Source organism: Anguilla rostrata, chromosome 8 (assembly GCF_018555375.3).
Source record: "Anguilla rostrata isolate EN2019 chromosome 8, ASM1855537v3, whole genome shotgun sequence".
Lineage (NCBI taxonomy): Eukaryota > Metazoa > Chordata > Actinopteri > Anguilliformes > Anguillidae > Anguilla > Anguilla rostrata.
In genome coordinates, this window is record NC_057940.1 from 54,010,603 (window position 1) to 54,037,493 (window position 26,891).

The window sequence follows — 26,891 nt, forward strand, 5'->3', positions numbered from 1 at the left end:
GTTTTTTATATTCTTAATTTGTTACAGTCAATGGATTGTCTTACTGGAGTTATTATTTAATGTTGAAAGTGCAGTTAGGGCTACGACTGACAGACGGTTAGTCCTAACCCTGGTTGGCTCATATAGATCCTGTTTTTACCCTTCCTGAAGTCTCACAGTCTGGGTAGAATCATGCCTTAATGATTCACAGTGGGTCTGGACATGTCCCAATGCTTTGGATGGCGAAAGTGGGTTGCCAGGGAAGCTTTCGCCTCGACAACCTGTTTGCGCAGAATCTGGGCATCCTTGGTAACAGCTCCTTGACAACTGAAACTAGCTAGGGAAAAATTCTAGTGTGCCGTGGTGGTAGTAAACACGCTTTGGCATTGAGTTGTTGCACACTGATATTTTCAGTTGCAACTTCTGTCCTCTGTGAAATTTAGATTTATATATATATATATATATATATATATATACATATACACACTGAGGCAAATATGACAAATGTATGTTCTGCCATTCAAGCTTAAAACTATGCATGCATGTGAGAATAACATGGTTGTCATATTGTATATTATCAACATCTTGACATGCATAAATTATAGTTTGCTATTTATTTATCATTTGAGCTCTTTCTGAAAGATATTTTAACACATTAATTGTCTGTCTTGAGGCTTCTACACAGTGCATGCAAGCTCTGGTCTTCAGAGTTCCGTATTCGTCGCTCAACGTACATGCTGTATCTATGACTAATAGAGGCTGTTCTCGTCTTGCTGAGTTAGTGGAATCTATGGTTTTTCAAGGAAGTTCTGCTTCCAGGCAGACACAATTAATATTTGAAGAGAAACGGATGCCTCCCACTGTTTATTTGGTATTCCTTTTTTTTATTATGTGCAGGCTTCCTATTTTGGATACCTTCAAGTGAGTACAACATTAAAGTAAAATTATCATCTTAATTTATGTATTTCTTAATAGGAAACTCCTATTGATGGGGGGGGGGGGGGTCTCTGACTTGAAGAAATGATTTTTTTTAAAATGACATTGCATAAAGATGTCTAAAATGCATTGAAATGCAACAGCAGCATAATGGACATGTTTGAATATCATTCATGATAGAAGCAAGTGACAAGAGCATTCCCTCGCTACTGGAGAATGGAACAAACCATTCGGCCAGGGTCACAAGGGGGGGTCCATTTTTAACTAGCTTTGCAGCACCTGCCAAGACCAGGATGAGTCATCTGTTCATTTTCAGAGCCATTTTAAAAAAGATTATAAATGCCATGAATGTGATAATAAATAAATATATTTACTTGTAATGTTAAAATGACAGTGTCTCCATGGCTCTTATTTTGCGTTATATTTTCTTTTTGACTGCAACAGCAGGGCTAGCCCTACAAACGCAAATGTCTGTGACTGAGTGACTGAGTGAGTGGTGAAGTTACACCATTGGTTGGCCAGATCACATGTGTTAGGTCCATGCAATGTACTAGGTTTTGACCTGGTCTTGTTTTTTTAGATCAGTATTGGTCATTCATTGTTTCATGTAGTAATTTTAAACCTTGGAATGCCCATTCGGGACAATACATATTGTTTGATTGAATGCCTGAATTATTGACTGATTGGTTGATTGATTGATAGATTGGTTGATTAAATTCTGTATTGAATATTATTTATGTCCTTCAGGGGGAACAATCTTCAGAGAAATACATTCCTTTTTGCAGGTTCATTATAGAAGCAAGTTAAGCAACAAGAACATGCCTCCATTCCAGAAGAATGGATCAAACCATTTGGCCAGAGTCAAAGGCCAAATCCATATACTCTCATTGCCTGTTTTTATTTTTAGAATTTTTTTGAAAATATGCATATGTGTACATGTGCATATATGCACATGGTGTTTAACTGGTTTTTGTTTTGTTTTTTATTTTTTAAACCTTTAGAATGCACAAATAACAGATCGATTTTATGGCTGCCCTTGATCAAATGCAGAGGTGTTAACTACATAGATGGTGATAAAGCCACATCTCACCCACAGTCTCAACAGTACTTTGTGAAGGAGTCTTTACCTATGTACAGGTTGCAAAAAAAGGCACACACATTTACACTTCAAACAGCCTAAAGTAGTACGGCATTTTCTTCCTATTTAGTTAGCTAGTACAAAAAGTAAACCTATATTACACTTCATGCTTCTATGTAGTGGTCGTGGTTTTGTCTTTACATATTGTAGTTATGTGTACAATGTAATGAAAAACCTATATTCACTTCTTGCTTCATGGTGTGGCAGGGTTGTGTGGTGTGTGTGCGTGTGTTATGTGTCTTTATTTGTATGTTTGCTTTTGTAGATACATGAGTGTGCATGTGTCTCTGGACCAATTTGGATTCAAATACTTTTCTGTGCTCTATTGATCTTGCTTGGTGTAATTGAGCCTGCCAATATGACCAAAAGGCGGGGTTTGCACTTTTTGAAAGTATTTCATTGGTTCCAATACAACAGACAAGATCAGCAAAGCACAGAAAAGTATTTGAATACAAAACACATTATATTGTGTAATCCAAGAATTTGACCCAGGTCTGCTCTGGACCATGCAGATGTAGATTTGTGAGTTTGTAGGGGCCAAATGTACTCTGTAAGAGTTGGTTTGAAGACTGAAAATTGTACAGTGCATGTGATAGTGTGTACTTTTATTGTAATGGCTTTGATGAAAATACACATAAAATGTACGTTGCTCTGGATAAGAGTGATTGTAATGTTTATTAATTATGATTGTATTCACTACCTGCATGACATATACTCTATTTCCTTAAAATTGATTTATGAAAATAAGCAGTTTTTGTTAATTCATCTTAAGTATAAACGGAAGACGTGTGAGAGATCTGCAACCTCTTTAATACAATCCAATAATCCGTTTATATCTTTATGATTTTGCTTTTAATAACGAAACATTTTCAACAACACATATAAATGTATAAAAAATTACATAAATGTTGACGTTTGTAATGTGTATGTGCGCGCATACTGTGTGTGCGTGCGCGCGCGTGTATGATCTCTTGTTCGTATTTTGTTTTATTTCTTTGCTTGTATTATTCAGAGAGAGAGAGAGAGAGAGAGAGAGAGAGGCAGTGCCACTCAGTTGTTTCAAAGAAAGGCTGATCGCTCCATTTCAGGTTGGCACTTGGCCCTTTCATCACTAAGACATAAGGTTTAAAGTAACACATTATCACAACACCTCCCGCTATAGTGGAAAAACAGCAAGTTATCACTATGAATTAAAACCGTTACATCTTTGTTGACACACATGCACACAACACCTTGTTTGTGCATTGTTTTATAAATAGCATGAGGCCCATATGCACAATTTCTTAAGTGAATCATCCTGTGTTTATATGTTAGTACGCCTAGTGTCATTTATGGAACGTTACCCTAATCCCTACTGGCTTTCGTGTCTGATTTTGCTGCTGCTGTTAACGTACTAAAATTTACGAGTGAGAACAATGACATGAGAGAGAATAAAAAATGGTAAACGTGAACGAGAACTCTGAAATCAATATCGGGATTTGCTTCAAAGATTTAAACTGAAATCCAACCAAATCGTCACAGACACTGCGCAACGTAATCTACACAGTATCATTTTCTGTTATTAAATCAAATCTGATTTTACCCTGACGTGGTCTCCACTGGACGGACGTTGTTATAGCTGAGTTAACGCAGCACGTTTTGCTGTGTGTAGGCTCAGTTACTGTGTCGGGCAGCATTGCTTTTGGAATTGAGTGTCGTGGGCACGAGCAGTTGTGAATGGTGACTTTTAGAGTCGTTATCACTATTCCGTCAACCAAAACAGGTGCAAATGGTTACCATGTGGCTCCCATTCAGATGTGCCGGAAAGAAATGCTTTTGTGTGCGTGTATAACATCGAGGACCTCTGGCCAAGTAGTTTTGGCCATTTTAGGTGGCTAAGGTCAGTAGAGGAAAGGCAAGGAAACAAAAAATAAAATTCGCTAACAAGTATTATTTAACGCAAACAATTTAAAACTATTCGCGTTAATTTCAAGAATTTATACATTCGTTAGTGTTTAATCTCGTTGATCAAAAGCAAAGTCGACATATCAGTGTGTCCGATTGCTGGGAATAATTTGAATGTGGGAAATTGTATTGTATGTACTGCAGCGACATCTAGTGGTCACCCTGTCAATGTGCTACTCAGTCAACTCGCCATTCACGAAACTGCAGGTAAACCCAGCTCACAGTCGCTAACTACCGGCCAGCCGTCGGCCCAGCAGGACTGCAGACTGTAGAGGTGTGCTGATCAAGAGGACTGTCGGGGAATTAAAACGCTTCAGTTTTTTCCCCAAACCCCTTTAACGCAAACCACGCCCCGTAGTTGCAACATTGATCAACAAGATTTAGCGCATAGCACAAACCACGCCCCGTAGTTGCATTGGTCAACACAGATGTAGCGGTGCCGAGCTGGCAACTGTATGTCATTATGCCATGTAACGTATGTCTTGTTTGTGCTTACAGTTTGATCTTTTCAATTTACTGCACGATTGGATTTTTTACGTAATGTTCCCTACATTCTTGTTTGTGCTTACAGTTTGGTCTTTTCAATTTACTGCACTATGTATAGTTTAATGCATGCTATCTGGCTACAATTCATTCAAGTCTTGTTGATTTTATTTGCTGCAAATGACACGCCATGGCATAGATCCTTCAAAATGTGCATTTAGATTCATATTAGGTTGAATCCATGTGTATTAAAGCTGTTAATAACATAGCACATCGTAGGAATAAAGTGAGGGGGCAAAACACTCCAATAATATGCCACTGAGAATTTTTGTATTGTCAGTGGTATAGTAGGCCAGGCCTACTTCTTTTCTTATTTTTATCACTTTAATGTAATTGTAAAGATGAAAAATAATTTCATGCACAAAGGTTAGTAGGAAGGTTTTGCGTGGCTGTATAGGATATTGTATCAGGTGAATAATCTTTACTCTAATTTATATATAGACACTACACCTGTAGTCACCAATGCAACTACTGATCTTTGTTTGTGTTGTGCTCTAAATCTTGTTGACCAATGTTGCAACTGCGGTGCGTGGTTTGCGCTAAAGTGGTTGGTTGGGGGGGGGGGCGGCAATGATGCAATGAAAACTAAGTGAATTCTCTTGCAGCTAGCGGACAGCTGTGGTGTAATAGTCATTTGCAAAACGCTGGCAAGCTGACGACTGTTTCCGGTGGTCCAACGGGTCCTTGCTCTAAGGGCCAAGTATGTGACTGCAATAATGGTTCAAACAAAGCCTGGCACTCTGTTGCCTTAGTGGAGGCACTTTTGAATCCCGTGCCTTTGCTCCTAGTTTTGCGCAAAGATGGCTACTGTATTACGTGCCCGAGCATCTTTAAACAGATACAACGCTCTTCACGTCAATACTTTAGATACAGAGCGCCCGAACGGCTATTGTAGCCTACCTACGAAAATTACGTTTTCACTGTAAAATTGAACTACAGAACTTACCTTTTTTTTTTACTGCAAATAATCTATCTGTTCAAAGCTGATAGCAGAATGAGACATTCCTCAGTTTATGTGTACCTATAATACATACACTCAGTTCCTCCTCATCCTCCTGTGTAGGGGTACATGTGGTGTGGGTTAGTGTGTCACTGTATATATTGGGTGTCTCTGTGTGCAACGTGTAACGCAAAGTAGTATCTTAAATCTTTAATGAATTTACTAAACTTCCGTTCTCTATCTGTTTCTCTCGCGGCTCCAGCAGCTATGATCCCGGGCTCTACTAATCTCGCGGTTTTTCCAAGCATCCAACTGTGAACCAAGAGTGCCCCATACTCCAGCAATGAACCACGAGCGCCTCCTCGTGAACAGAACAAAACACTATAAAATTACAGCATGAACATCACATGCATTATAGGCCATAAACATTACACACAGTATGTTGAAATAATAAAAAAATGTAATCATGCAATCTTTAGAAAAGTAACTGTGATTAGATTGCTTCAAAAGTATTACAGTATTACATGCGACATAGCTGTCAGGGGCGACATAGCTCAGGAGGTAAGAGCGTTTGTCTGGCAGTCGGTGGGTTGCCGGTTCGATCCCCTTCCCCGGCGTGTCAAAGTGTCCCTGAGCAAGATACCTAACCCCTAACTGCTCCCAATGAGCTGATTGGTACCTTGCATGGCAGCCTTTCACCATTGGTGTGTGAGTGTGTGTGCGAATGGGTGAATGAGAGGCATCAATTGTAAAGCGCTTTGGATAAAAGCGCTATATAAATGCAGTCCATTTACCATGCTAATTACAGTTACTTTATTTGTAATCTGATTACGTAATCCAGATTACATGGAATCTGTTACTACTTAACACTGGATTTAACTTAATATTTATTGTTTCGTAGTGATTTGCAGAATTACACTCCACGTGCTGAAAATCATTCTCTCTCTCCACCTCAAATAATGGGTAGTGAGGCAGAGAATGGCTGCCATGGACCACGCAGGTGGGTGCGACACATTGGTGGTGCCCGAGGAAATTGCACCCCAGGCTTGCGAATGCGAACAGGTGCCGTCGATAGTACACAATTCACTACGATTGCTTCTGTCACCGCTACACCTCGTGTGGCTCAGATATGATCACAGATAACACAGACTGCGGCACCTGGTTTCCTACACCCCCCCACCGCGGAGGCAGTCAATTTCCATTACCACAAACCACGCTACCACCGCTGAGGTCACACTCTCCACCACTGTCCTCATTTCACGCTTCAAACCCGAAAAATATTTGTGCGCATTTATTTACACACACACACAGTTAAGTAAAATTATGCATAGAGCATATGTCATATTTACAGTTTTTCTGAATTGCTAAAACACTAAACCCCATTCTCTGAATCAAATGCTCAGTGGGCTAAACCCATTTGTTGAATCAATCACTCTTTTGGCAAAACTCTAAACACATTCTCACTCACTGAAACACATTTCGCACTGTGATGCACTTGTGTTGCAAAATGGTAAACACGGGTAACAAAAGTTAAACACAACTACAACACAGTTGTCATCGTTTACACACACAACTCAAAATTGTTCACACTTGTTTCTAATGATGTGATCAAATAAACTACAGAATATAAGCCAGTTCAGAGTGCACAGGTGGCACATGTGCGTTGAATGTTGATACCAACAATGGATGGAAACAATCTAAGAGGCAGAGAAGGAAGAGTATGTGTAAGAGGTGGTGGACGAGGAGGAAGAGTATGAGGAAAAGCAAGACCAAGAACAGTAATTTCAGATGAAATTCGGGCAACTGTGATGTCCTGTCTATGTTGTGGTTTGGGACAATGTCAGCTTTCACCGTGGTGTACGGATACGCGAGTGATTCAACGTCAACCAGCGATTCACAAATGTTTGCCTTCCACCATACAGCCCTTTTCTCAACCCAATAGAAGAGTTTTTCTCTGCGTGACGGTGGAAGGCCTACGACAAAAACCCGTATACCAGGGAAAATCTCTTACAGGCGATGGAATTGGCCTGTGGTGACATAGGTGTCACACATAGAGTGTTGTCGAGGCTGGATCCGGCACACCAGGGGGTTTTTCGCCCGTTGCCTGGCAAGGGACAACGTTGCATGTGATGTGGACGAAGTCCTCTGGCTGGACCCAGCACAAAGACATGATTCTGAGGCAGAATGAATCTAACATTCACTTTGATTTTGCAGTTGCATAACATTTTTGAGTGTACTGTAATGTGCTTTTCATTTAGAGTTTACTTTGTTCTTTGGGCTTACTGTATTTTTATGCAAGTGCTGTATATACAGGCATTCAATACTGTATTACTTGCAGTACTTACAGTATACAATATATTCGCTGTACTAAATTGTGATTACTATACTTTTTTATTGCAAAATGCATTTATTACATACAATAAATATTTTTTTCTGTAACTACATGCCCTGGACGCTGTGTTCTCAATTTTTTGATGTAGTGTCTAATGAATGCTCTGTAGTGTTTATATATTGACTGGCTGTGTGTGTGTATGATCTGAAAGCATTGTTTGATTTTGAACACAGATTAAATGGTTTTGAGGGGATCAGGGGTCAGGGGTTTTGTAAATGTAGTTTGAAGATTTGGTTTTGTGTTTAAAGTTTTGAGAAAATTGGTGAAGGTTTCAAGAAATGTGTCTTAGCAATTGTGAAAAACTGTAAAACAAACTTCACACAGCCAATCGGCTCTTTTATCTATCACCGAGGCTATCGCAGCGATGGGGATTTCATGAAACAAGCTTTACTTTTCTCTAAGTGATTGCAGTTCGTAAAATAGTCACTAGAGGGTAGCAAAGACCGTTAATAAGAAGCCGTGGTTGTTGCCAAAGCGACAGCGATCCTAGGAGAACTAAAAATCTAGGACAGTTCTGAGAGAAAAAGAACTTCTTAAGGCTTGGGCTACATTTACAATTTCATAAGAAATTGATCAGAAGATTTCAGTTGGTGATTTCCTTTTGTTTGTTTATCACATGACATCCTTGCCTCTGGTTCAAAATATCAGGCCACTCCAACTCTTTTCAGCGGTGCCGATTATTTTAAATCACGTGATATACGGGGTAGAGAAATTAATCCACAAGGGGCGCACTTCACCGTCCTAACAAATATTCTCACCGAAGGGACTTTCCGGCCGTTTTTTTTTAAATATTTGCTTGTGTGTCTGCAACAATGCTGGGAACTAATGAACTGTTGATGACAATATCATGAATTTACAACCCTTTGCTTTCTGAACCAGTTGTAATGGGTATTCCCTTGGTGCTGCTGACGTGGGGGTAGCACCTGTCCCATGGGTAATTTTATTTTTGGAAGGGGAATGGGAGGGTTTAAAGAGTTCTATATTTTATTGTAAGAATGCTTAATTGTTTTTTTTCACCCCCAGTCTTGAAACACTTTATAAATCCCAGTTTTTTTTAAAGACCCCGAGTGTGTTAATATTCCAGTTACTATGAGATGCTGTATTCTTATCATTTGGTTTTTGTTTTCATTTTGTCTGTGATCGCAACTTTTCTTGCTCAATATAGTACAATGAACAGTAAAAATAGTCTGTACAGGGTCTCAGAGAGTCTCTGCATGATAGACAACATGGTTTGGTGACAGAAACAAAACGAGGCAATGGTGTTTTGATTGATGTGGGCGAAAATGAAAATCTCAAAAGGTTTCAAATATCTCGCCTCAAACAAATATGTGGACAAGCTGAAGCAGTTTGTCGGTCCGATCGAACAAGCAAACAGGACTCTGTACTATAAAGCGATAGTGTTGGTAATTACATTGCTGGTAAACAGACATGAGAAAGAGTTCTTTCAGTTTTGATAAGCAGGTCATCACCGTGACAACCGTAAAACACGAAGCACACAATAGAAATGCTTCAGATAACGCATCAGCGTCCTTATTGTTTTTGCTCACCATATGGCCAGAATATAAACTTGGTATGAACTGAGTTCATAAAAAACAAAAAAAAAACAAATAAGTAAGTACATAAATAAATACATACATAAATAAATAAATATTTTACCACCAGATAAAATATTTAAGTGTATATGAGAGATAAACAAACAAACAAATAAATAAATAAATAAATAAATATCTTACCACCAGAGAATATTTGACTGGACATATGCTGGTACTAGTATGATTGTGGCCTTGCTTATTGTCGGCTCTAGTGGTGGTTTTCAAATTTTGTTAAGTGCAGCATCTGCAAGTCTCTCTGACTAAAAGTGTCCGCTAAATGCATAATTTGTAAACGTAATTCTTAAGGGAATTATTTGTTTATGTTGCGCAAATCGCTGGGTCTCGCATGGCCATTTCATCAACAATAAGTATGCTAATGTCCAACTGAAGACTTTCCCTGAGTTTCAGCTTTCAGTGGGAGGAACCTAGGCGTCTTTAAAGCGGTCAAAACAAAAACATTTTTAATGTTTGCTTTTAGTGTTTCAGGTGTTAAGGTCGAGGTTAAGGTTAAGCTGTGGACATTCATTCAGCGACGCGTATGGTAGAATTAGTTTTTAAGCTTTTCATTTTGCCAGGCCTGAATTGATTCAGAATAATGTATTCCTTTTGTTGTTTCCTTTTGTAAAGCTATTGGGTTATCAGGTAGCCCCTGTGCCCCATAAAGGGGATGTATAAACAGACTGCGGGTTTGAATCCACATGGGGCAGCCGTTACCGCTGTCTATTCGCTTGGAGTTAAGTGGCAGTCGTTTATTACTATCTGTGCGGGGGTCAACATGGGTGTACTATGGCGTGTGTGTGTGTGTTTGTGTGTGTGTGTGTGTGTTTTGTGTGTGCGTTTGTGTGCTTGCATATTTATATCGTGGACATCATGAGTGTATCAACGATGTATCAATCATATATACTGTGGGTCGGTTCCCAAAAACACCCATTATGAATCAGACCCAGTTTGAGTTGGTGCTCCCTCAGCGGGTATCAGAGGGTCCAGTTTCGACCCAGTTCCGGCCGGGTCCCGGCCCGGTTCCAGCCCAGTTTTTCCAGGTCTTCGTGCCACAAAGCCCCTCCGACCCCAAGCCTCGCTCCGCAGTCTGTTCTCGGGTCGGCAACGCAGCCTTCCGCCTGCTTTCTGATTAAGTGGCAGGTTGCCATGGTGACACACCCTCACTTCAAATGTCACCTGAGTCAGGGGTGAGGAAGCAAAACTTTTCAGCAGCTCAGGTTTCTGTCTACATGTCACTGCTGCGTGTGTGTGTGTGTGTGTGTGCAGTGTGTGTGTAGTGTGTGTGTGTGTGTGTGCAGTGTATGTGTAGTGTGTGTGTGTGTGTGTGTGTGTGTGCACGCGTGTGTGTGTGTGTATGTGTGTGTGTGTGTGTGCGTGTGTGTGTGCGTGCGCATGTGTGTGTGCGTGTGTGTGCGTGAGGAAGATGACGGCAGAAGGCAGGAGAGGAATGCAAACAGATGAGAGATGGCACTGACACTGGCATCCTCTGCCCCATCGAGTCGGACTGGCAGTGACAGGTTTAACTGGTATGCACAGACTTCACGACTGAACAAAAGAAATGTTTAATTCACTGCTTCTGAATGAATGGGCACGTGAAACTTTATTTTCAGTAAAGCGTGATTGGTCAGCTGTACCAGAAACCGGCCAATGATGTGTCAGTATTGCCAGAGGTCCTAGAGAATTGACGTGGGGCACAGACCATCAGAGGAAGCAGAACGAGAAAAGCAGAACACCCCTCAACCTCACCTCAAAACACTTTGCTGAAATGGCCCCCACATTCCCCAACTCCAAACTAGCAACATCCCCTACACTTTTAGCACAACCATGAACCAGCAACATCTCCTACGTTTTTAGAAATTTTAGCCTTTGCTTTAATGCATAACATTATTCTTGGAAAAGCGGTGACAATGTTTTGGGCCAATTTCAATCAATCAATCAATAAAATTTTATTTATAGAACACATTTCATGCAAGTGATGCAGCTCAATGTGCTGTACATAAAAATAAAAAAGAAGGAATTTAAAAATATTACAGAGGAGATAATGGAAAACAGTGCAAACGGTACAAAGAGATACCAAAAACATGATACCGAAAGAGTTAAATAAAATAAAATAAAATAAAATAAAATAAAATAAAATTAAAAAATTGGGGGCGGCAGAGAGACAAACACTAATTTGAGATAAATGTAGTATAAATTGAGACATAAGAGCATTCTAGGTAAAGGCCATGCTAAAGAGGTATGTTTTTAATTTCCGTTTAAAACCATCTACTGTTTCTGTGTGCCTCAGATCCTCTGGCAGGGTGTTCCAACGGCTGGGGGCATAGAAGCTAAAAGCTGCCTCCCCAGCCTTTTTAGTCCTTCCCTTTGGAACAACAGGAAGGCCGGTACCAGAGGATCTAAGGGACCTGGCAGGTTCATACCTCTGAAGCATGTCAGACATGTACTCAGGTGCTGAACCATTCAGGGATTCGTAAACTAATAAAATAATTTTAAAATCAATTTTAAAACTGACAGGAAGCCAATGTAAAGATTTTAAAATAGGTGTAATATGTGCTCTCTTCCTGGTCAGAACTCGTGCTGCTGCATTTTGTATGAGTTGTAATCGACCAATAGTTTTTTTGGGGAGACCAGAAAAAAGAGCATTACTATAATCAAGTCTGCTATTAATAAAAGCATGTACTAGTTTCTCTGAGTCAGACTGTGAAATAAAACCCTGCACCTTAGCAATGTTTTTTAAGTGATAGAAAGCTGATTTAGTGACAAAAGCAGGTTTGTAACTTGGTGTTTGACAGAGATTCTAGATAGACGGAGGTTTTTCTCTTTGAGCCTTTGCTCCTATATTAAGTATCTCTGTTTTTTCTTTATTTAATTGTAAAAAGTTTTTCTCTGAATGTTTAAAAGAAGTGACATTTGAAAATTTTAGTTCTTTTTTTTTTACACTTGGAGATGCTGAATGTGCAAAAATCGAGCTGGGTTACAGCGGGTGTATCTTTTTTACAAACGGCATCCCATAGTGGAGTGGAGGGTGTGAAGGGAAGGGGGGGGGGGTGAAGCTTGCCCTCCAGTCATGAGACTCAAGGCTTGGTTTGGGTTTGGCTGGGTTTGGTGAGGGGATGGGCAGATCAGGTGATTTATCGGACGCTGAAGCCGAAGCTCCCCAGAAGCAAAAGTGAAATGGCGGGAGCGGGACTTTCCAGAGCAACGCTGATCGCATGCCAAAGAGTTACCACAGTTACATTATTACCACATCGCCTGCTGACATGCCAGTGCACTCGCAGAGCAGTACACACACTCTCACATAACTATGCACACACATACACACTCACACACACACACGCACAAAACCATGCACACACACACACACACACACGCACACACACACGCTCACACTCACACACACACACACACACACGCACAAAACCATGCACACACACACGCTCACACTCACATAACCGTGCACACACACACTCACCTCACACACACACACACACACACTCACACTCACACACAAAAGATTGTCCTTTAACACGTATCAGAAAAATCGTCAATGTTTGTCAATATAATCTGCACATGAATGCACAATCTCCCGTGAATTACCCATGGGGAACTAGTCCAGGTTTTTTGGGGGTTTTCCCCTCCGACAGTAAAGATGTTTAGGAACGTGCCAGAATGTAGCCGTTTAAGACGTGTCATAATCAGAAAGGTTCTGTCTCCTCCGGTGTTCCTGTTCACACACTGCCTTATCGCTCCACCATTTTGTGTTTCTGAGCCTTTCAGTTAGGCGACAAAATGGCTGCTGGCTGTTCCCTCACCCATTCGCTCTCTCTCTCTCCACCTCAGGTCTCCAGTAGGGGGCGGTGGAGGGACGCCCTGACTCCGGCAGTGCAGGGCGTGCCCGCAGTTTGGTCATGACTGAAACGGGACGGGGTGGTTTCCGGGGAGACGCAGGCAGCCAGACTGGGTCAACACCAACCCACCGAAACTGGTCTGTTCTGTGCTACCGCCGCCACACCACCCGCAAATGGCGTGACAGACGCGCCCTAACGCTCGCGGACAGGCGGCGCAGGCGGTGCAGGCGGTTAAAACACCCAGGAGAAAGCTGAGCAAAACCCGCACCCCCCGGAAGCTGCAGCAGGGGGAGGCTGTCGGAGACGATCCCGATTTTTCTCAAGGGGTGAAAGGTTGTCACCAAACCCAGGGGTTCAAAGGTTTTTATTTATTTTTTCATCTTATTTCCTGAAATCAATTAACGGTGCGCGGAACTGGTGTGGAGCTTCCCAGAATTCCACACCTTGTAGTTGTGGGCGGTAGCCTATGCGGCATTTTCAAAATCTGGCTCCTTTTTTTTTCTGCCATTTTTTTAGAAATCTTTTCTCAAATCTAACCCCGCCCCTTTCGCATTGTTGTGTGTTGGAATCTTCCTGGTTCTGCGTTTCCCGGAGGGCAGGCAGACTGATGCCTAATCGTATGTCTCTTACACACTCACCCTGAGACCCTGCGGAGACCCTGCGGAGACCCTGCGGAGACCCTGCGGAGACCCTGCGGACCAAACTTGTAGTGAGACCACTGGAGTTACAGTTTGTAACTGTGTCCCAGTACAAAACTTTAGTAGAGCAATTTGGCCACCTGCATCAGATGTCGTCCAATATACAATCTAAATATGTAATCAGATTCTCTCTCACAAGAATACACACACACACACACATACATACAGGCTGATACCTACCATACAGTTTTATAAATTCTCACACATGCGTTTTTCAAACAAGGGGTGACAGGGCCAAAGTTGTTTAATAGATGAATCGTGAGAAATGATGGTAGGGAATTGTGGGAAATTATGGCAGGAAAGAGGGCTTTTCTCCCCGCTCTCTTTCTCCTATTGCACGAGTGACTCAGCCCGTGCCATTTTGTGACGGTGCTGTGCCATGAGATGGCTGATCTGGTGACAAAATGGCTGCCAGAGCTTTCCCGCCTTTTCTCCCTCTCTGGTTCCTGCTCTAGGCATCGGTGGTGTCCAGTAGGGGGCGATGGAGCAGTGCTCTCAGCGATCTGACGGAATGAGGCGAGGTGGTTAATTTGCCAGGCACATCGCCAGACAGGCTGGGGGGTGGGGGTGGGGTTGAGGTTGGGGGCGGGGGCTGGGACGGCGGTGAGGTGTGTCACCACGGCAGAATGAACCTTTCAAACAAGGCCAGGCTTGCTGATCGGGAAACACCAGAAACTCCATTATGACAAATATGAATACAAAAACGCTCTCTCTCTCTTCTTTTCCTCTACTCGCTCCCTCTCTCTCTCACTCTCTCACTCTTTCCTTTACTCCTCTCTCCCTCCTTTTCCTCTACTCACTCTCTCTCTCCCTCTCTCTCTTGCTTTCAATTTTTCTCTCTGAATGGAAATGTACTGAATATAATATACAGATTATACTGAAATTAAATATGTCATAAATATATTGCAACTCTTCACAATATATGGAACAATATACACATTTTTGCAACTTACTGACATTGCAATAAACTGATATCTATATCTACCTATCTATCTATATATCTATATATACATATATCATTTTTAAAAATTATGTCAATATAGTGCAGTATACTCTCTCACACACACATAGCAAAATTCAGATAACTTTTGTTTGTAGACAAGCTGAATGGTGAAAGAGTTTATTCCGATATGCGCACAAGTCACATATTCAAATAACCTGGGCGTGAAAATCATGAGAAAAAAAATCAACCCAAAAGGCAATGCTGCCAAATGGTTTAAAATATGTATGATCATTATCATTATTAGACAATCGTCTAACTGAACTGGTATGAGGACGTTTCCTAATCTTACACCCATCAGACCTGAATGATTCTGTGGTCATGTTACTTAACCTGCAATGCTTCAGTATATATGCAGCTGGAATGGATATAAATGGATGCAATGTGAATGCTATGTAAAAAAGAAAGAAGGTGTGTAAGTTGCTCTGGATAAGAGCGTCTGCTAAATGCCTGTAATGTAATGTTTGCAGTTAGGCATGAAGCTGCATGGACTGAAATGTATAGAAATGGTGAGTACTTTTACTGCAGACAAAATGAAGACGGCCATTTAAGGTCCATGCTGATTAGTGGCAGTAGAACTTATCATAAAGCTAAACAGTGGTAAAATGGTACATGGTACAAATGATAAGTTGCAATTTTTGTAAACCATTCTTGTCAGGTTACATTTTTAAAGCTTACAGATCACTGTTTGCATTTCTCAACACACTGTGTATTTACTGGTGTGAAACAAAGTATGTCTTATACATGTCTTATTCATATAATTAGCGCTAATGAGGTAAAATCTGAGAATATTTAAATTTGCGAGAATATTTAAATATTAAATTTGTGGAATATTTTACACTGTGTTTTAGGTGCCATCACAAAGCTCACAATGTAGTATTTAGTCAATTTAAATACAAACTTTACAATATGATGCAAACACAACCTCCAGAAGTGTTTCATTCCAATAAACACACACAAAACATGCCCAAAACATTGCAGTTTATTAAGAATGACAGCCCAAAACCGAAATAAATTTTTCCCGTCCAGGACCGCATACATGTCGGTCGACAGCAAACATGATGATCGTGAAATATGGCGAGCGAAAATGAGGACGTGGGCTTCCTGCTTCCTGCTTCCTGTTTCCAGGGTATTGTGTGATGCTGTGGCACGGGGAATCACTTCTTCTCGCTGGCGAAGCGGTAGTACAGGTCCGCCACGTCTTCCTGCGAGACTTTGATCCAGCCGTCCTTCCTCATGTGGTACACTGTAAAACGCAGAGAGAAGGCTGAGCTACGGCCTCCAGCAAAAATCCCTTTTCTGTATCGCACAGGACTCACCAGGTCACTGAAGCGGCCTGGCCCTTTTTTAATTCTGAAAACCACTATGGAACAGTCAACATATTTCAAATATGAAATCCTTTTTATTGGTGAAAAAGGAATATCTTTTTTCATTTGTAAATTGAAAATAACAAATACGTGTGTGTGTGTGTGTTTATACTATTAAAAGGCTTATTTAACTGTTTGGGTCACCGTTCGAGTGTATATTTTAACGTGAATGACGGTTTCTTGATGGTGATCCTGCTGGCCTATCACAGTTTAGGGGAACGCCGGAGTCTTACTGTTGACGGTTCCTCCGGTGTAGGCGTCCCGGCAGGTGGCATGGAAGATGGCTTTCTGCGCCAGCTCGTAGGCCTCGGGCACCGTCAGGTCGTAGTGGTACCCGCTGTCCATCACGCCGTAGGCGTAGGAGTTGCCCGAGCCGGTGGAGAACATGTTCCCGCTCAAACGCAGCCCAGAGTCGTCAACGTAGTACAGGCCGGGGCCCTGCGATTGGACGGTTCACCAGAATAAGTGGGCGGGGTTTAAGGATGAAAAATCTCACAGCGGCTCCATTCACACGCATGTAATAATTTGACTTCTAATCCGACGGAGGCAATACTCCGACTGGAAGTTGTCACGGAAACGCCTTTATCTGATCTTTATCTCCATTGCTTAATTGGGGGTAAGCTTGAAATTTGAGTAATCGCAACTCCATTAAAACAGGTCCTTGTTCAGTTGATTTATTGGTGTATGTAAACATCTTAATTGTGAAAGGTCGCTAGATGCAATGAACCAAATGCTCCAATTCCAACTCAGTTCCAAACCAGTACGTAAGCAATCATCTTTTCACGTATGAAGAAATTCTTTTTATACTTAATCAAATTGCAAGAGTTGGTTATTACGTCAGTTACAGAGAACTCAGACCGAGTATAAATCTATGTAAACCCTGGTATTAGAAAAAAATCACATTATTCCGAATCACGGAAAGGGCTTAATTGGAATACTGCCACAAACTGATTGCTCCCAATAATTGCTACTTTGTAAACCAATTGTTACTTGGCGACTACTTTATTATCTCTGATTTGAAAACATCGTTGTTCTTCAAAACTTGAAATGTCTTGGGGGGGGGGGCTTCTCGGGAAACAGGAAACAGGAAGTTATGTGCCCCCTTACCTTCTTGTCCCAGCCGCAGACCATGGTGCCCATGGAGAGGCCCATTCCCCGGTAACCCACCACCATGTTGGCCAGCAGTTTGGAGGCAGCAGACACTGAGATCCTCTCCTTGTTCCTCAGCTCGTATACCCTGGGAAGCACGGGGGGGGGGGGGGGGGAACGGTTACCTTTGCATCCATGTCTCCTTACAGAAACATTTGGGTCATTATATGTCAGTATATGTCAGGGAGAACAATCAAATCTGGCCCTTTTGGGGCTAGTAGTACTGCTGATTTTCATTCTTCCTCTTCAATCAGGGACTGATTTAGATCTAACACACCAGGTGAAGTTTATTTCAAAGCAGTTTAATACATATAACATATGGAAGTGGCAAAAAAATTGTATGTCAATATATTGTGAAATGTTAAAATACATAGACATGTATCATTCTTTTAATGTATATTTTCACATATCTTTTGAAGGGGAAAAAAGTGGGGGCAATCAATTAATGATGAGTGAGATAATAAATGAATTGATGGATAGATGGATGAACAAGTAAATTAACCAATCCCACCTGCATTCCTTGGCCAGCAACCTTTCCCAGTACATGCAGTCCGCTGCACTCCCAGACATGGTACCCAATAAGTAGGGGTTTATCTCGATGACCTTGTTATAGAATTGACCGGCTGCAAAAAAGTAAGCTTGTTAGGCTATTTATATATTTTTTTAATTTATATGTTGTTGCACAGAACGACAACTGACTTCAGTGTGCTATTCTCTGCGTCTCCCATACTGTGAGAGTGTTTATGGAAGTGAGTGTGTGTATGTGTGTGTGTGTGTGTGTTAGGGTGTATCTGCGTGTGTGTGCGAGTGTATGTGTGTTAGGCTGTATCTGCCTGTGTGCGTGTGTGTTGGGAGGATGTGTGTGTGTTAGGGTGTATATGCATGTGTGTGTGTTTTGGGAGGTTTCTTGTGTGTGTGTAGAGGTGTGTGTGCGTGATGGAAGAGAGTGTGTGTGTGTGTGTGGGTGTGTACAGTATGTGTTGGGAGGGTGTGTGTGTGTATTAGGGTGTGCATGTGTGTGTTGAGTGTGCGTGTGTGAGTGTGTGTATGTGTGTGTTGGGAGAGTGTGTGTACGTGTGTGTGTGTGTGAGACTTATGGTATGTGTGTGTGTGTGAGTGAGACTTATGGTATGTGTGTGTGTGTGTGTGTATGTGTGTTAGGGTGTGGATGTGTGTTAGGGTTCGTCTGTGTGTGTGTGTGTGTGTGTGTTAGGGTGTGGATGTGTGTTAGGGTTTGTGTGTGTGTGTGTGTGTTGAGAGGTTGAGTGTGTTAGGGTGTGTGTGTGTGTTGGCAGGGTGTGTGTGCATGTGTGTGTGTTAGGGTGTGTGTGTGTGTTGGCATGGTGTGTGTGCATGTGTGTGTGTTAGGGTGTGTGTGTGTGTGTGTGTTGGCATGATGTGTATGCATGTGTGTGTGTTCGGGTGTGTGTGTGTGTGTGTGTTAGGGTGTGTGTGTGTGTTGGTGATGTGTATGCATGTGTGTGTGTTCGGTGTGTGTGTGTGTGGGTAGGGTGTGTGTGTGTGTGTGTGTTGGCATGATGTGTATGCATGTGTGTGTGTTCGGGTGTGTGTTGGCAGAGTGTGTGTGCATGTGTGTGTGTTCGGGTGTGTGTGTGTTGGCAGAGTGTGTGTGTTGGGAGAGTGTATGTGTATGTTGGCATAGTGTGTGTGCATGTGTGTGTGTTCGGGTGTGTGTGTGTTGCCAGGGTGTGTGTGCATGTGTGTGTGTTAGGGTGTGTGTGTGTGTGTGTTGGTAGAGTATGTGTGTGTGTGTGTGTGTGTGTGTTGGCAGAGTGTGTGTGCATGTGTGTGTGTGTGTTAGCGTGTGTGTTTGTTGGCAGAGTGTGTGTGCATGGGTGTGTGTGTGTGTGTTAGCGTGTGTGTGTGTTGGCAGAGTGTGTGTGCATGTGTGTTAGCGTGTGTGTGTGTTGGCAGAGTGTGTGTGCATGTGTGTGTGTGTGTGTGTTAGCGTGTATGTGTGTGTTGGCAGGGTGTGTGTGCATGTGTGTGCGTGTGTGTGTTAGCGTGTGTGTGTGTGTTGGCAGGGTGTGTGTGCATGTGTGTGTGTGTGTTAGCGTGTGTGTGTTTTGGCAGAGTGTGTGTGCATGTGTGTGTGTGTGTTAGCGTGTGTGTTTCTTTATTTGCGTGCACATTGCTCACCGATATAAGAGCCCTTGGTAGCCCTGGAATCCACGGCTACCATCACCCCATGCTGGAACTTAAAGGCCAAAGTGGTGGTCCCATGGTTCAGTTCGATCTTCACTCCGTCCACTCCATCGCTGCTGGACAGCGGCTTCAGGAACGCCACCGGCTGCACAGACAGCAGGGGAAAAGGAGGGCAGCAGTGTAGTATAATGGGTAAGGAGCTAGTCTTGTAACCTAAAGGTCATAGGTTTGATTCCCAGGCAAGACACTACCATTGTACCTCTGTGTAAGGTGCTTAGCCTGAATTTTTTCAGTACATATCCAGCTGTATAAATGCAATTTTATGTATATAAATTGTATTTTTTTTTAAAGTGACATACTGTGCTGTAACAACAAAAAGATACCTTTGTAGGGAGGGGGCATATTGTACTCCTATACTGTAGTAACCATATCAATTCCTTATATGGAATTTTGAACAAAAATCCATCATCTGAAAATATGATTACATTTACTGAACAGTCACCGATTATGTTACCTGACGATACCTGGTTTAGCAGAAGCGACTTGAAAATGAAGTAGCCCACATAGCTGCTGTAAGTGCTTTTATACAACACAGTATACTAAAGTAAAGTAGTACAACTGAAAAGTATTTAAACAATTCAAGCTATCCAACAAATGTAAATATTTTGATTGTCCAAATTAATGTTGAATATTTATCTTCAGTAAGGAGGCCGGCGCACAGCACAACGTCCCTGGGCGAGACATTTAAAAATCATTCTACTCACACTAATCGAATGGAAGATAGCCTACTAACACCAACTTTTACAAGCAAAAAGATATAAATGAATTGTGTCATTTAAGTTAACTTATTACAATCTAATAAAAAGCGCGAATTGTCCATTGTTAACAGCTTACTGTAGCAGTCAGCAGTGGCGACAATGGTCGACGTAACCACTTACATCGATTCCGACCGGTACCGCGAACTCCTGTCTGTGAGCTGCGAAATTGAAATGGTTTACTTTATCCACCGACGCTTTCTCGTCACTGAACCAGTCTTCTTTAACCCAATCTGACCCTCCGCAAACGTCAAGAAGGGCCATTTTCATTCACGATGCAGATATTGGGTTTCCTGAGTCTTTCAGAAAATGAAAGTGAAATTGTTTTTCAGTTTATATCGGGCGACGTCATTTGATTTTAAGGGACGTAACACAGATGTGAATTACTGTAACGCGCCTCCCTAAAGGTAGAGGTATATTAAAATGTATTTTAAAGTGTATTTTGAATAAATGTACATATGGCTAATGAAACTCGGTCTTCACCAGTAAGTTACTTATTAAACTACCTATCACTGAGGACTATCAATCCATCTCCGTGTTGCTAGGCGGAACTCGTTTGCACTGGTTACACGCGCCTCTCGCTTGCAATACCCTTCATAATACGATAGGGAGAAAAGGGGATGCGTTTCCTCAAATCTACCGGAACGCTGAACTCCTGAACGACGTGTGCTCTTTAACCCACTCACGTAAGCAGGCAGTCAGTGCTGGGATTGAGCGTACAAAGATAACAAATGTATATATTTTGCATTCCAAATTTATGGGTGTAGCAATATCGAATGATCGGACTCAAAGAATTAAACGGTGTGAACCAAATTAGTAATAGAAATTGTGGCCAAGTTCGCTATGATGACATGTCCTACGGATTTATTTTGTTTATCTGTTTTGCAAAATATTCCAAATTTTGTCCAATTAAAAATAGCAGGCCTTATGGTTCCAATAATTATATTTCTAATCATTGCCAAAGGTGGCCAATGGTCCCGTTGTGAGTAGCCTATTTCTACATGCCCAAGAATTTTAAATTAGGATTTAGAAATGAGTAGGATTATATCTTGGTTATATCTGAAATTTAACTCCATGTAGTAGCTATGTTTTTGTACTCACATAGTTCTAATTAAACAACTCGCTGAAAAGTTTTTAGTTGTGTCAAATTTCAGGCAAATTGATACAACAGTTAATGGCCATGTTTTGTGGAAAATACTTTTTTAAACTAGGAAATTTGTCTATTTCTTTGGCTTCTGTGGTGGTCACATTTGTATAACAGGTTCTAAACTGAAAAATGGTTGCAGAGAGGAAATATATTGATGACAATGTAATGTAAGTACACAGGGTCAGTAGCGTCTGTTGCATCCAGGTTGTTCACCTGTGTAACAAATCGGATTTTTGTCAAGATCTGATTTTGTTAAATTGTCTTGTCCTTTAAATCTGAAGGCCCCTAATGTAATCTGAGCAACCAAAACAAGATTCCTACACACCTTTGGTACATGGTCACCACACAATAATAATAATACCAATAATAAAATATTCCAGAATTCCTGAAATGAATACACAATGAAGACAGGGATTGAAACCTAAAAACATTTTAGGCTGCTATATTGATCCAGAAGTAACCTGTCCGACTGAAAAACGGGAAAAAATCTGTTGGAGCTTGCAAAAATGTGTTGATGACAATTGTACCAACTGCAACGTCAAGTCAATTTTCAGGTTGAACCGGAAATTACGCAGACACCGCTTTGTCCTCAATAAAACTGCCACCGGACATTCTGGTCAAGTTAGAATGCTAGAAAAAATAGATGTCACTTGTTGCTAGGCAGGACTAGGTGTATGAGGTTGTTCACCGAACACCTTTGAGAGTTGACAGGAGAGGTTTTAAAACTATGCATATCACTCCTTTATATACAGTAAAATGTTTTGTTATAAACTCTGATAGATTGCTTTTTAAACTGACAGAAAGCAGTCAACCCCTACTGGTCTCATTTAAACTCTGTTAGTTGTATTATTACTGGAAACTATACAGTACAGTTGTGTGTTTGTGCATATATGGTGAGCTGACAAACCTTGAACTATGATCCACAAAATCAGAGACATTTTATTTCCAAACAGTATGCATTTTATTTATGCCCTGTTCACAGTGTATTTATGTGATAGCTTCTCATGCCTGCAAGCAAAAATTTCCTTACAGCCAACCTTCAGCAGTCCCTGGGAATATTTATCATTGACATCAAAACAGTGCCCTGACAATGAAAGCTGAAAAACTAAAATAACAACAAAAAAATCAACAAATTAATGTGTTAAATTGATTCACAATTAAGTCATTGAAGGATTGTTGTTTGCCTTTCACTCTTTTACTCTGTCTCATTTACTGTGTAAATTGTAGCAAAGAAAAACAGCACACAGGGTCACACGTTATTCTCAGAACCACACAACAGGTTGACAGAAAGGAATATTTTGCATAAACATGATGGAACCATGAAATATACAGACGCTGTGTCACAGGGGATCTTATAGCGTGTTACACAACCTCCATCTGTTGCACGGTCTCTTCAACCAGGTCCACCTGCAGCTTGGTGGTCTGTTCACTGAGGACTGGAGTGGTTCCCTTGTCATACTTGTATTTCCCCAACCTGGTGAATTGAATGAAATTGAAGCATTTGCTTCCATTTGCATTTGTTTCATAAGAAAAAAACTAGAGTAAAAGGATATTCATCATTAAAGCATGTTTAATAAAGGTGATTTTCATATTTATGTATCTGTGCACAGTGTAACAGTGAGGGGACCGGACTGCAAATAAGATGGTGTGTTCCAAATTGGGAAGATAAGGAGAACACAAAAAAATTCAGAACAAATATCACTTTAAGGATAATTTTTTCTGCCACCATTGCTTCTTGTTCATAGGCCGTTGCCGTTCTGAACCAGACTGACCTTTGGCCCCTGTAGTTGGAGGCCTCAAACGGGCGGATGTACTCCACCCCGTCCCGCCGGATGACGCAGAGGTCCACGTTGCTCCCCGAGCCCAGGTCGTTGGCGATCCCGGCCGCGATCGCGTCCCGAACCAGCTGTTTGGCCTCCTCCTCCTGACATTTAACAACCAATCAAAATCAGAGACAATCAGAACACCAGCTGAGCCCAACCCCCTTTCCCCATTTCCCTTTTCCTATTGGCTCAATCTCCTGCCTTTCTCGTGTAAGTATGCTGATTTCCACTATAACTTGAGCACTCTGTGGGCTGCCAATAAGAAATTAACTTGAAGCGAATATTCCTACAAAACACACCTCCAGGACCTGGGTTCAGAAATTATATACAGGTGCTGTTTGAAGGTTTGTGAACTCTATAGGGATGGTCATAATTTTTATATAGAATATTTAAATAAACTTATTCAATCTTCATCTGAACCCCAATTTGTAAAAAAGACATTACCAATAAAGGATAGACACACAAAAAAAAATACAATATATTTGGGCAATATAGTTGGGATAAGGTTCTTTTGGTGGTAGGCAGTGCTGGGTTTTCCCCAAACATAGCGGTTTTGATTGTGACCAAAAAGGTCAATTTTGGACTCATCTGTCCAGAAAATGGACTTCCTGAAACCTTCAGTTTTGTCCAGGTGGTCTCTGGCAAAAAAAAACGGGCAGATTGGTTCTTTTTTGACAGCAGATGTTTCTTCCTAGCAACCCTCCCATGAATGCCATTTTGATTCAGAGTTCTCCTAATTGTTGAAGCATGCACAGTTACCTGAGATGCAGCAAGGGAGGTCTGCTAATCTCTAGATGTTATGTTTGGGTTGGCTTTTACCTCATTTATTATTTTTCTTGTGGCTCTTGGGGCTATTTTGGAAGGGCTTCCACTTCCAGTCCAAGTTGCTGTCACGGTAAATGTTCTGCATTTGTAATCGCAGATTATTTGCCTCACAGTGGACTGATGGAGCTCAAATCTTTTTGAGATGATTTATGGGTTACACCAAACTGACCAAGTTTCTTACCTCTATTTATCAGTCCCACCCAAACGCTTTCCTAAAGATCTCTCCTTTGATTGGTTAATTTGGTACCCAATCATTCTACTGATTCTACTTACCTACTTGATTTAACCAATGCAACTTGCGGTTCACTTATTTTTACACCTGCTCTAATTCCTTTTTAATTTTGTTTTTCTACTAAACACATGATTTCCTCTAAACCAACATATGGAATTGGTAACTATAAACCTGTTATGGAAGATAAAAAAAAAGACCGGTTCTGATTAAATAAAGATTTCATGGTAAAGAATACAAAAATCTGTAATAGCATAAGAGGTTCACATACTATCCAGCAGCACTATACTTCACATTGAAATAAATTTATGTTCTTGTGTAAAAATTTGGAAAGGTAAGTATAGACTTTATCTCATGGCTTAATGAACACTTAAAATAGAAAAAAAGTGATTGCACAGGGTGTTTAATAACTTTTCATAACTCACACTCATGTTGGGTTTGAAACGGTCTTCAAAAACGGACAAAGCTGGGAGGCTTCCAGACCCTGAAATGAAAGCAAAAACACGTGTAAATGTGCATATTGTGCATATTGACAGTAATGTAGTGAAAGGAGCTCTTGTAGCTGTATTTTGTTAATACAGAAATCTTCTTCTTCTTCTTTCGGCTGTTCCCCTTCAGGGTCGCCACAGCGGATCAGATCCGCATATTTAATTTGGCATATGTTTTTACGCCGGTTGCCCTTCCTGACACAACCCTCCCCATTTTATCCAGGCTTGGGACCGGCACTGAGAATGCGCTGACTTGCGCATCCCCAGTGGCTGGGTTTTTTGGGGCATTGGCCGGGATACGAACTGGGGCTGCTGGCGTGGCAGACGGGAGCTCTGAGCCACCAATGCCCCTCGCTAACACAGAAATGCATATGAACGCTAAACTTTGTTGTTGTTGTTCCGTAAGATACTAAAATAAAAAATGAGTGGCCTTATAGTGACTTTTTAAAATGTCATTTAATCCCAAGGCCACAAACCAATTTGTATCCAAGAAACATTTTCGTTCCACTGACTCTACTTCATTATCTATAAAACTGTAATTGTTTGTGGCAGGTACCCAAAATACTGTGCATCTACCTGCCTTTACAATCTCACCCAATCACCTGCCTGTTTCTGCACTCTTACCCAATCACCTGCCTGTCTGAGCACTCACCCAATCACCTGCCTGTCTGTGCACTCACACCCAATCACCTGCCTGCATCCACTGAAAAATACATTACATGACCAAAGTATGTGGACACCAACATCTCTTCCAAAGTTGTGGGCATGAACATGGATTTGGTCCACCCTTTTCTGCTATAACAACCTGCACTCTTCTGGGTAGGCATTATACTAGAAGTTGGAGCATTGCTGCAGGGATTTGCTTCCATTCAGCCAGTAGAGCACTAGTGAGGTTGAGCATTGATTGGGTGATTTAGGCCTGGCTCATAGTTGGCTTTCCAATCGATCCCAGGTGTTGGATGGGGTTGAGGTCAGGGCTCCGTGCTGGCCAGTGAAGTTCTCCCATTCCCTTCTTAACAAAACAAATTCTATATGGACCTCACTGTGTGCCTGGAAGCACTGTCACACTGAAAAAAGAAAGGGCCTTCCCCAAACTGTTGGGGAAGCACAGAATTGTGTAGAATGTTATTGTCTGCTGTAGCATTAAGATTTGACTTTGAAGGAACGCCTAGCCCAAATCATGAAAAACTGCCCCAGACCAAGGGGTGTCCAGATACTTTTAGTCATACAGTGCACCTACACCTGCCAAGTATTCCCTTTGAACAGTGGCACATTTAAGGGAGAAGTACAGCAGCACTTTGACACACAATGGACACCACGGCGTGGATTAAACCCGGTGACTTCCCTGGTTGCTGTTTGAATTTCCAAAACCACGACAACGCCCAGAGCCTCCTGGGCCTCGTAGCCAAAAATACAAACCCATAGTTTCAAAGGGGGCCTTGTTGACGGAGCCGTAGGGGCCGACGGTGAAGATATGGGGCCCGGTGCAGTCCACTCCACCCAGCAGCAGCATGGCACTGATCTGCCCTTTGTGCCTAGACCCCGCCCACAAAAAAACAACCAACCAATCGGTTTTATTAATTTGACACCGCCAATCCATGATCGCCCTCCTAATGTGTAGGTTGTTAGCCCAGACACCTGTGCCGGTTAACATCCTGACTGTGTCCAGCTACTGATGGGATAAAATATTCATATATGACATAACTACACTACTCCACTACTCCACACAGACGCACACACATGCACAGATGTACACGCACACACACACATACACATACACATGTGCACACACACTCACTCTCACACACACAAACACACACTCACACACGCACGCACGCACACACACATTCACTCACACTCACTCTCACACAC

At 41.7% G+C, this 26,891-nt stretch overlaps 2 protein-coding genes across 2 annotated transcripts in view; both read right to left on the reverse strand.

Moving 5' to 3' along the window:
* Positions 1 to 15,974: 15,974 nt before the first annotated feature.
* On the reverse strand, positions 15,975 to 21,042 carry psmb8a (proteasome 20S subunit beta 8A). Its single transcript, XM_064348949.1, has 6 exons — positions 20,631 to 21,042; positions 19,687 to 19,837; positions 18,038 to 18,149; positions 17,485 to 17,614; positions 16,611 to 16,815; positions 15,975 to 16,256 (listed from the first exon to the last, which is right to left on the reverse strand). The coding sequence occupies exons 1-6, from the start codon at positions 20,775 to 20,777 to the stop codon at positions 16,168 to 16,170; spliced, it is 834 nt and encodes a 277-aa protein (XP_064205019.1). The 5' UTR covers positions 20,778 to 21,042; the 3' UTR covers positions 15,975 to 16,167.
* Positions 21,043 to 22,591: 1,549 nt separating this feature from the next.
* The window catches only part of psmb13a (proteasome 20S subunit beta 13a), a 7,598-nt gene continuing 3,298 nt past the window's right edge, over positions 22,592 to 26,891 (reverse strand). The window contains exons 5-8 of the mRNA XM_064348909.1: positions 26,439 to 26,554; positions 24,957 to 25,015; positions 23,427 to 23,578; positions 22,592 to 23,128 (exon numbers count right to left, since the gene is read on the reverse strand). Of these exons, the coding sequence (XP_064204979.1) occupies positions 23,017 to 23,128; positions 23,427 to 23,578; positions 24,957 to 25,015; positions 26,439 to 26,554 (439 nt within the window). The 3' untranslated portion in view covers positions 22,592 to 23,016. The remainder of the gene's footprint in view (positions 23,129 to 23,426; positions 23,579 to 24,956; positions 25,016 to 26,438; positions 26,555 to 26,891) is intronic.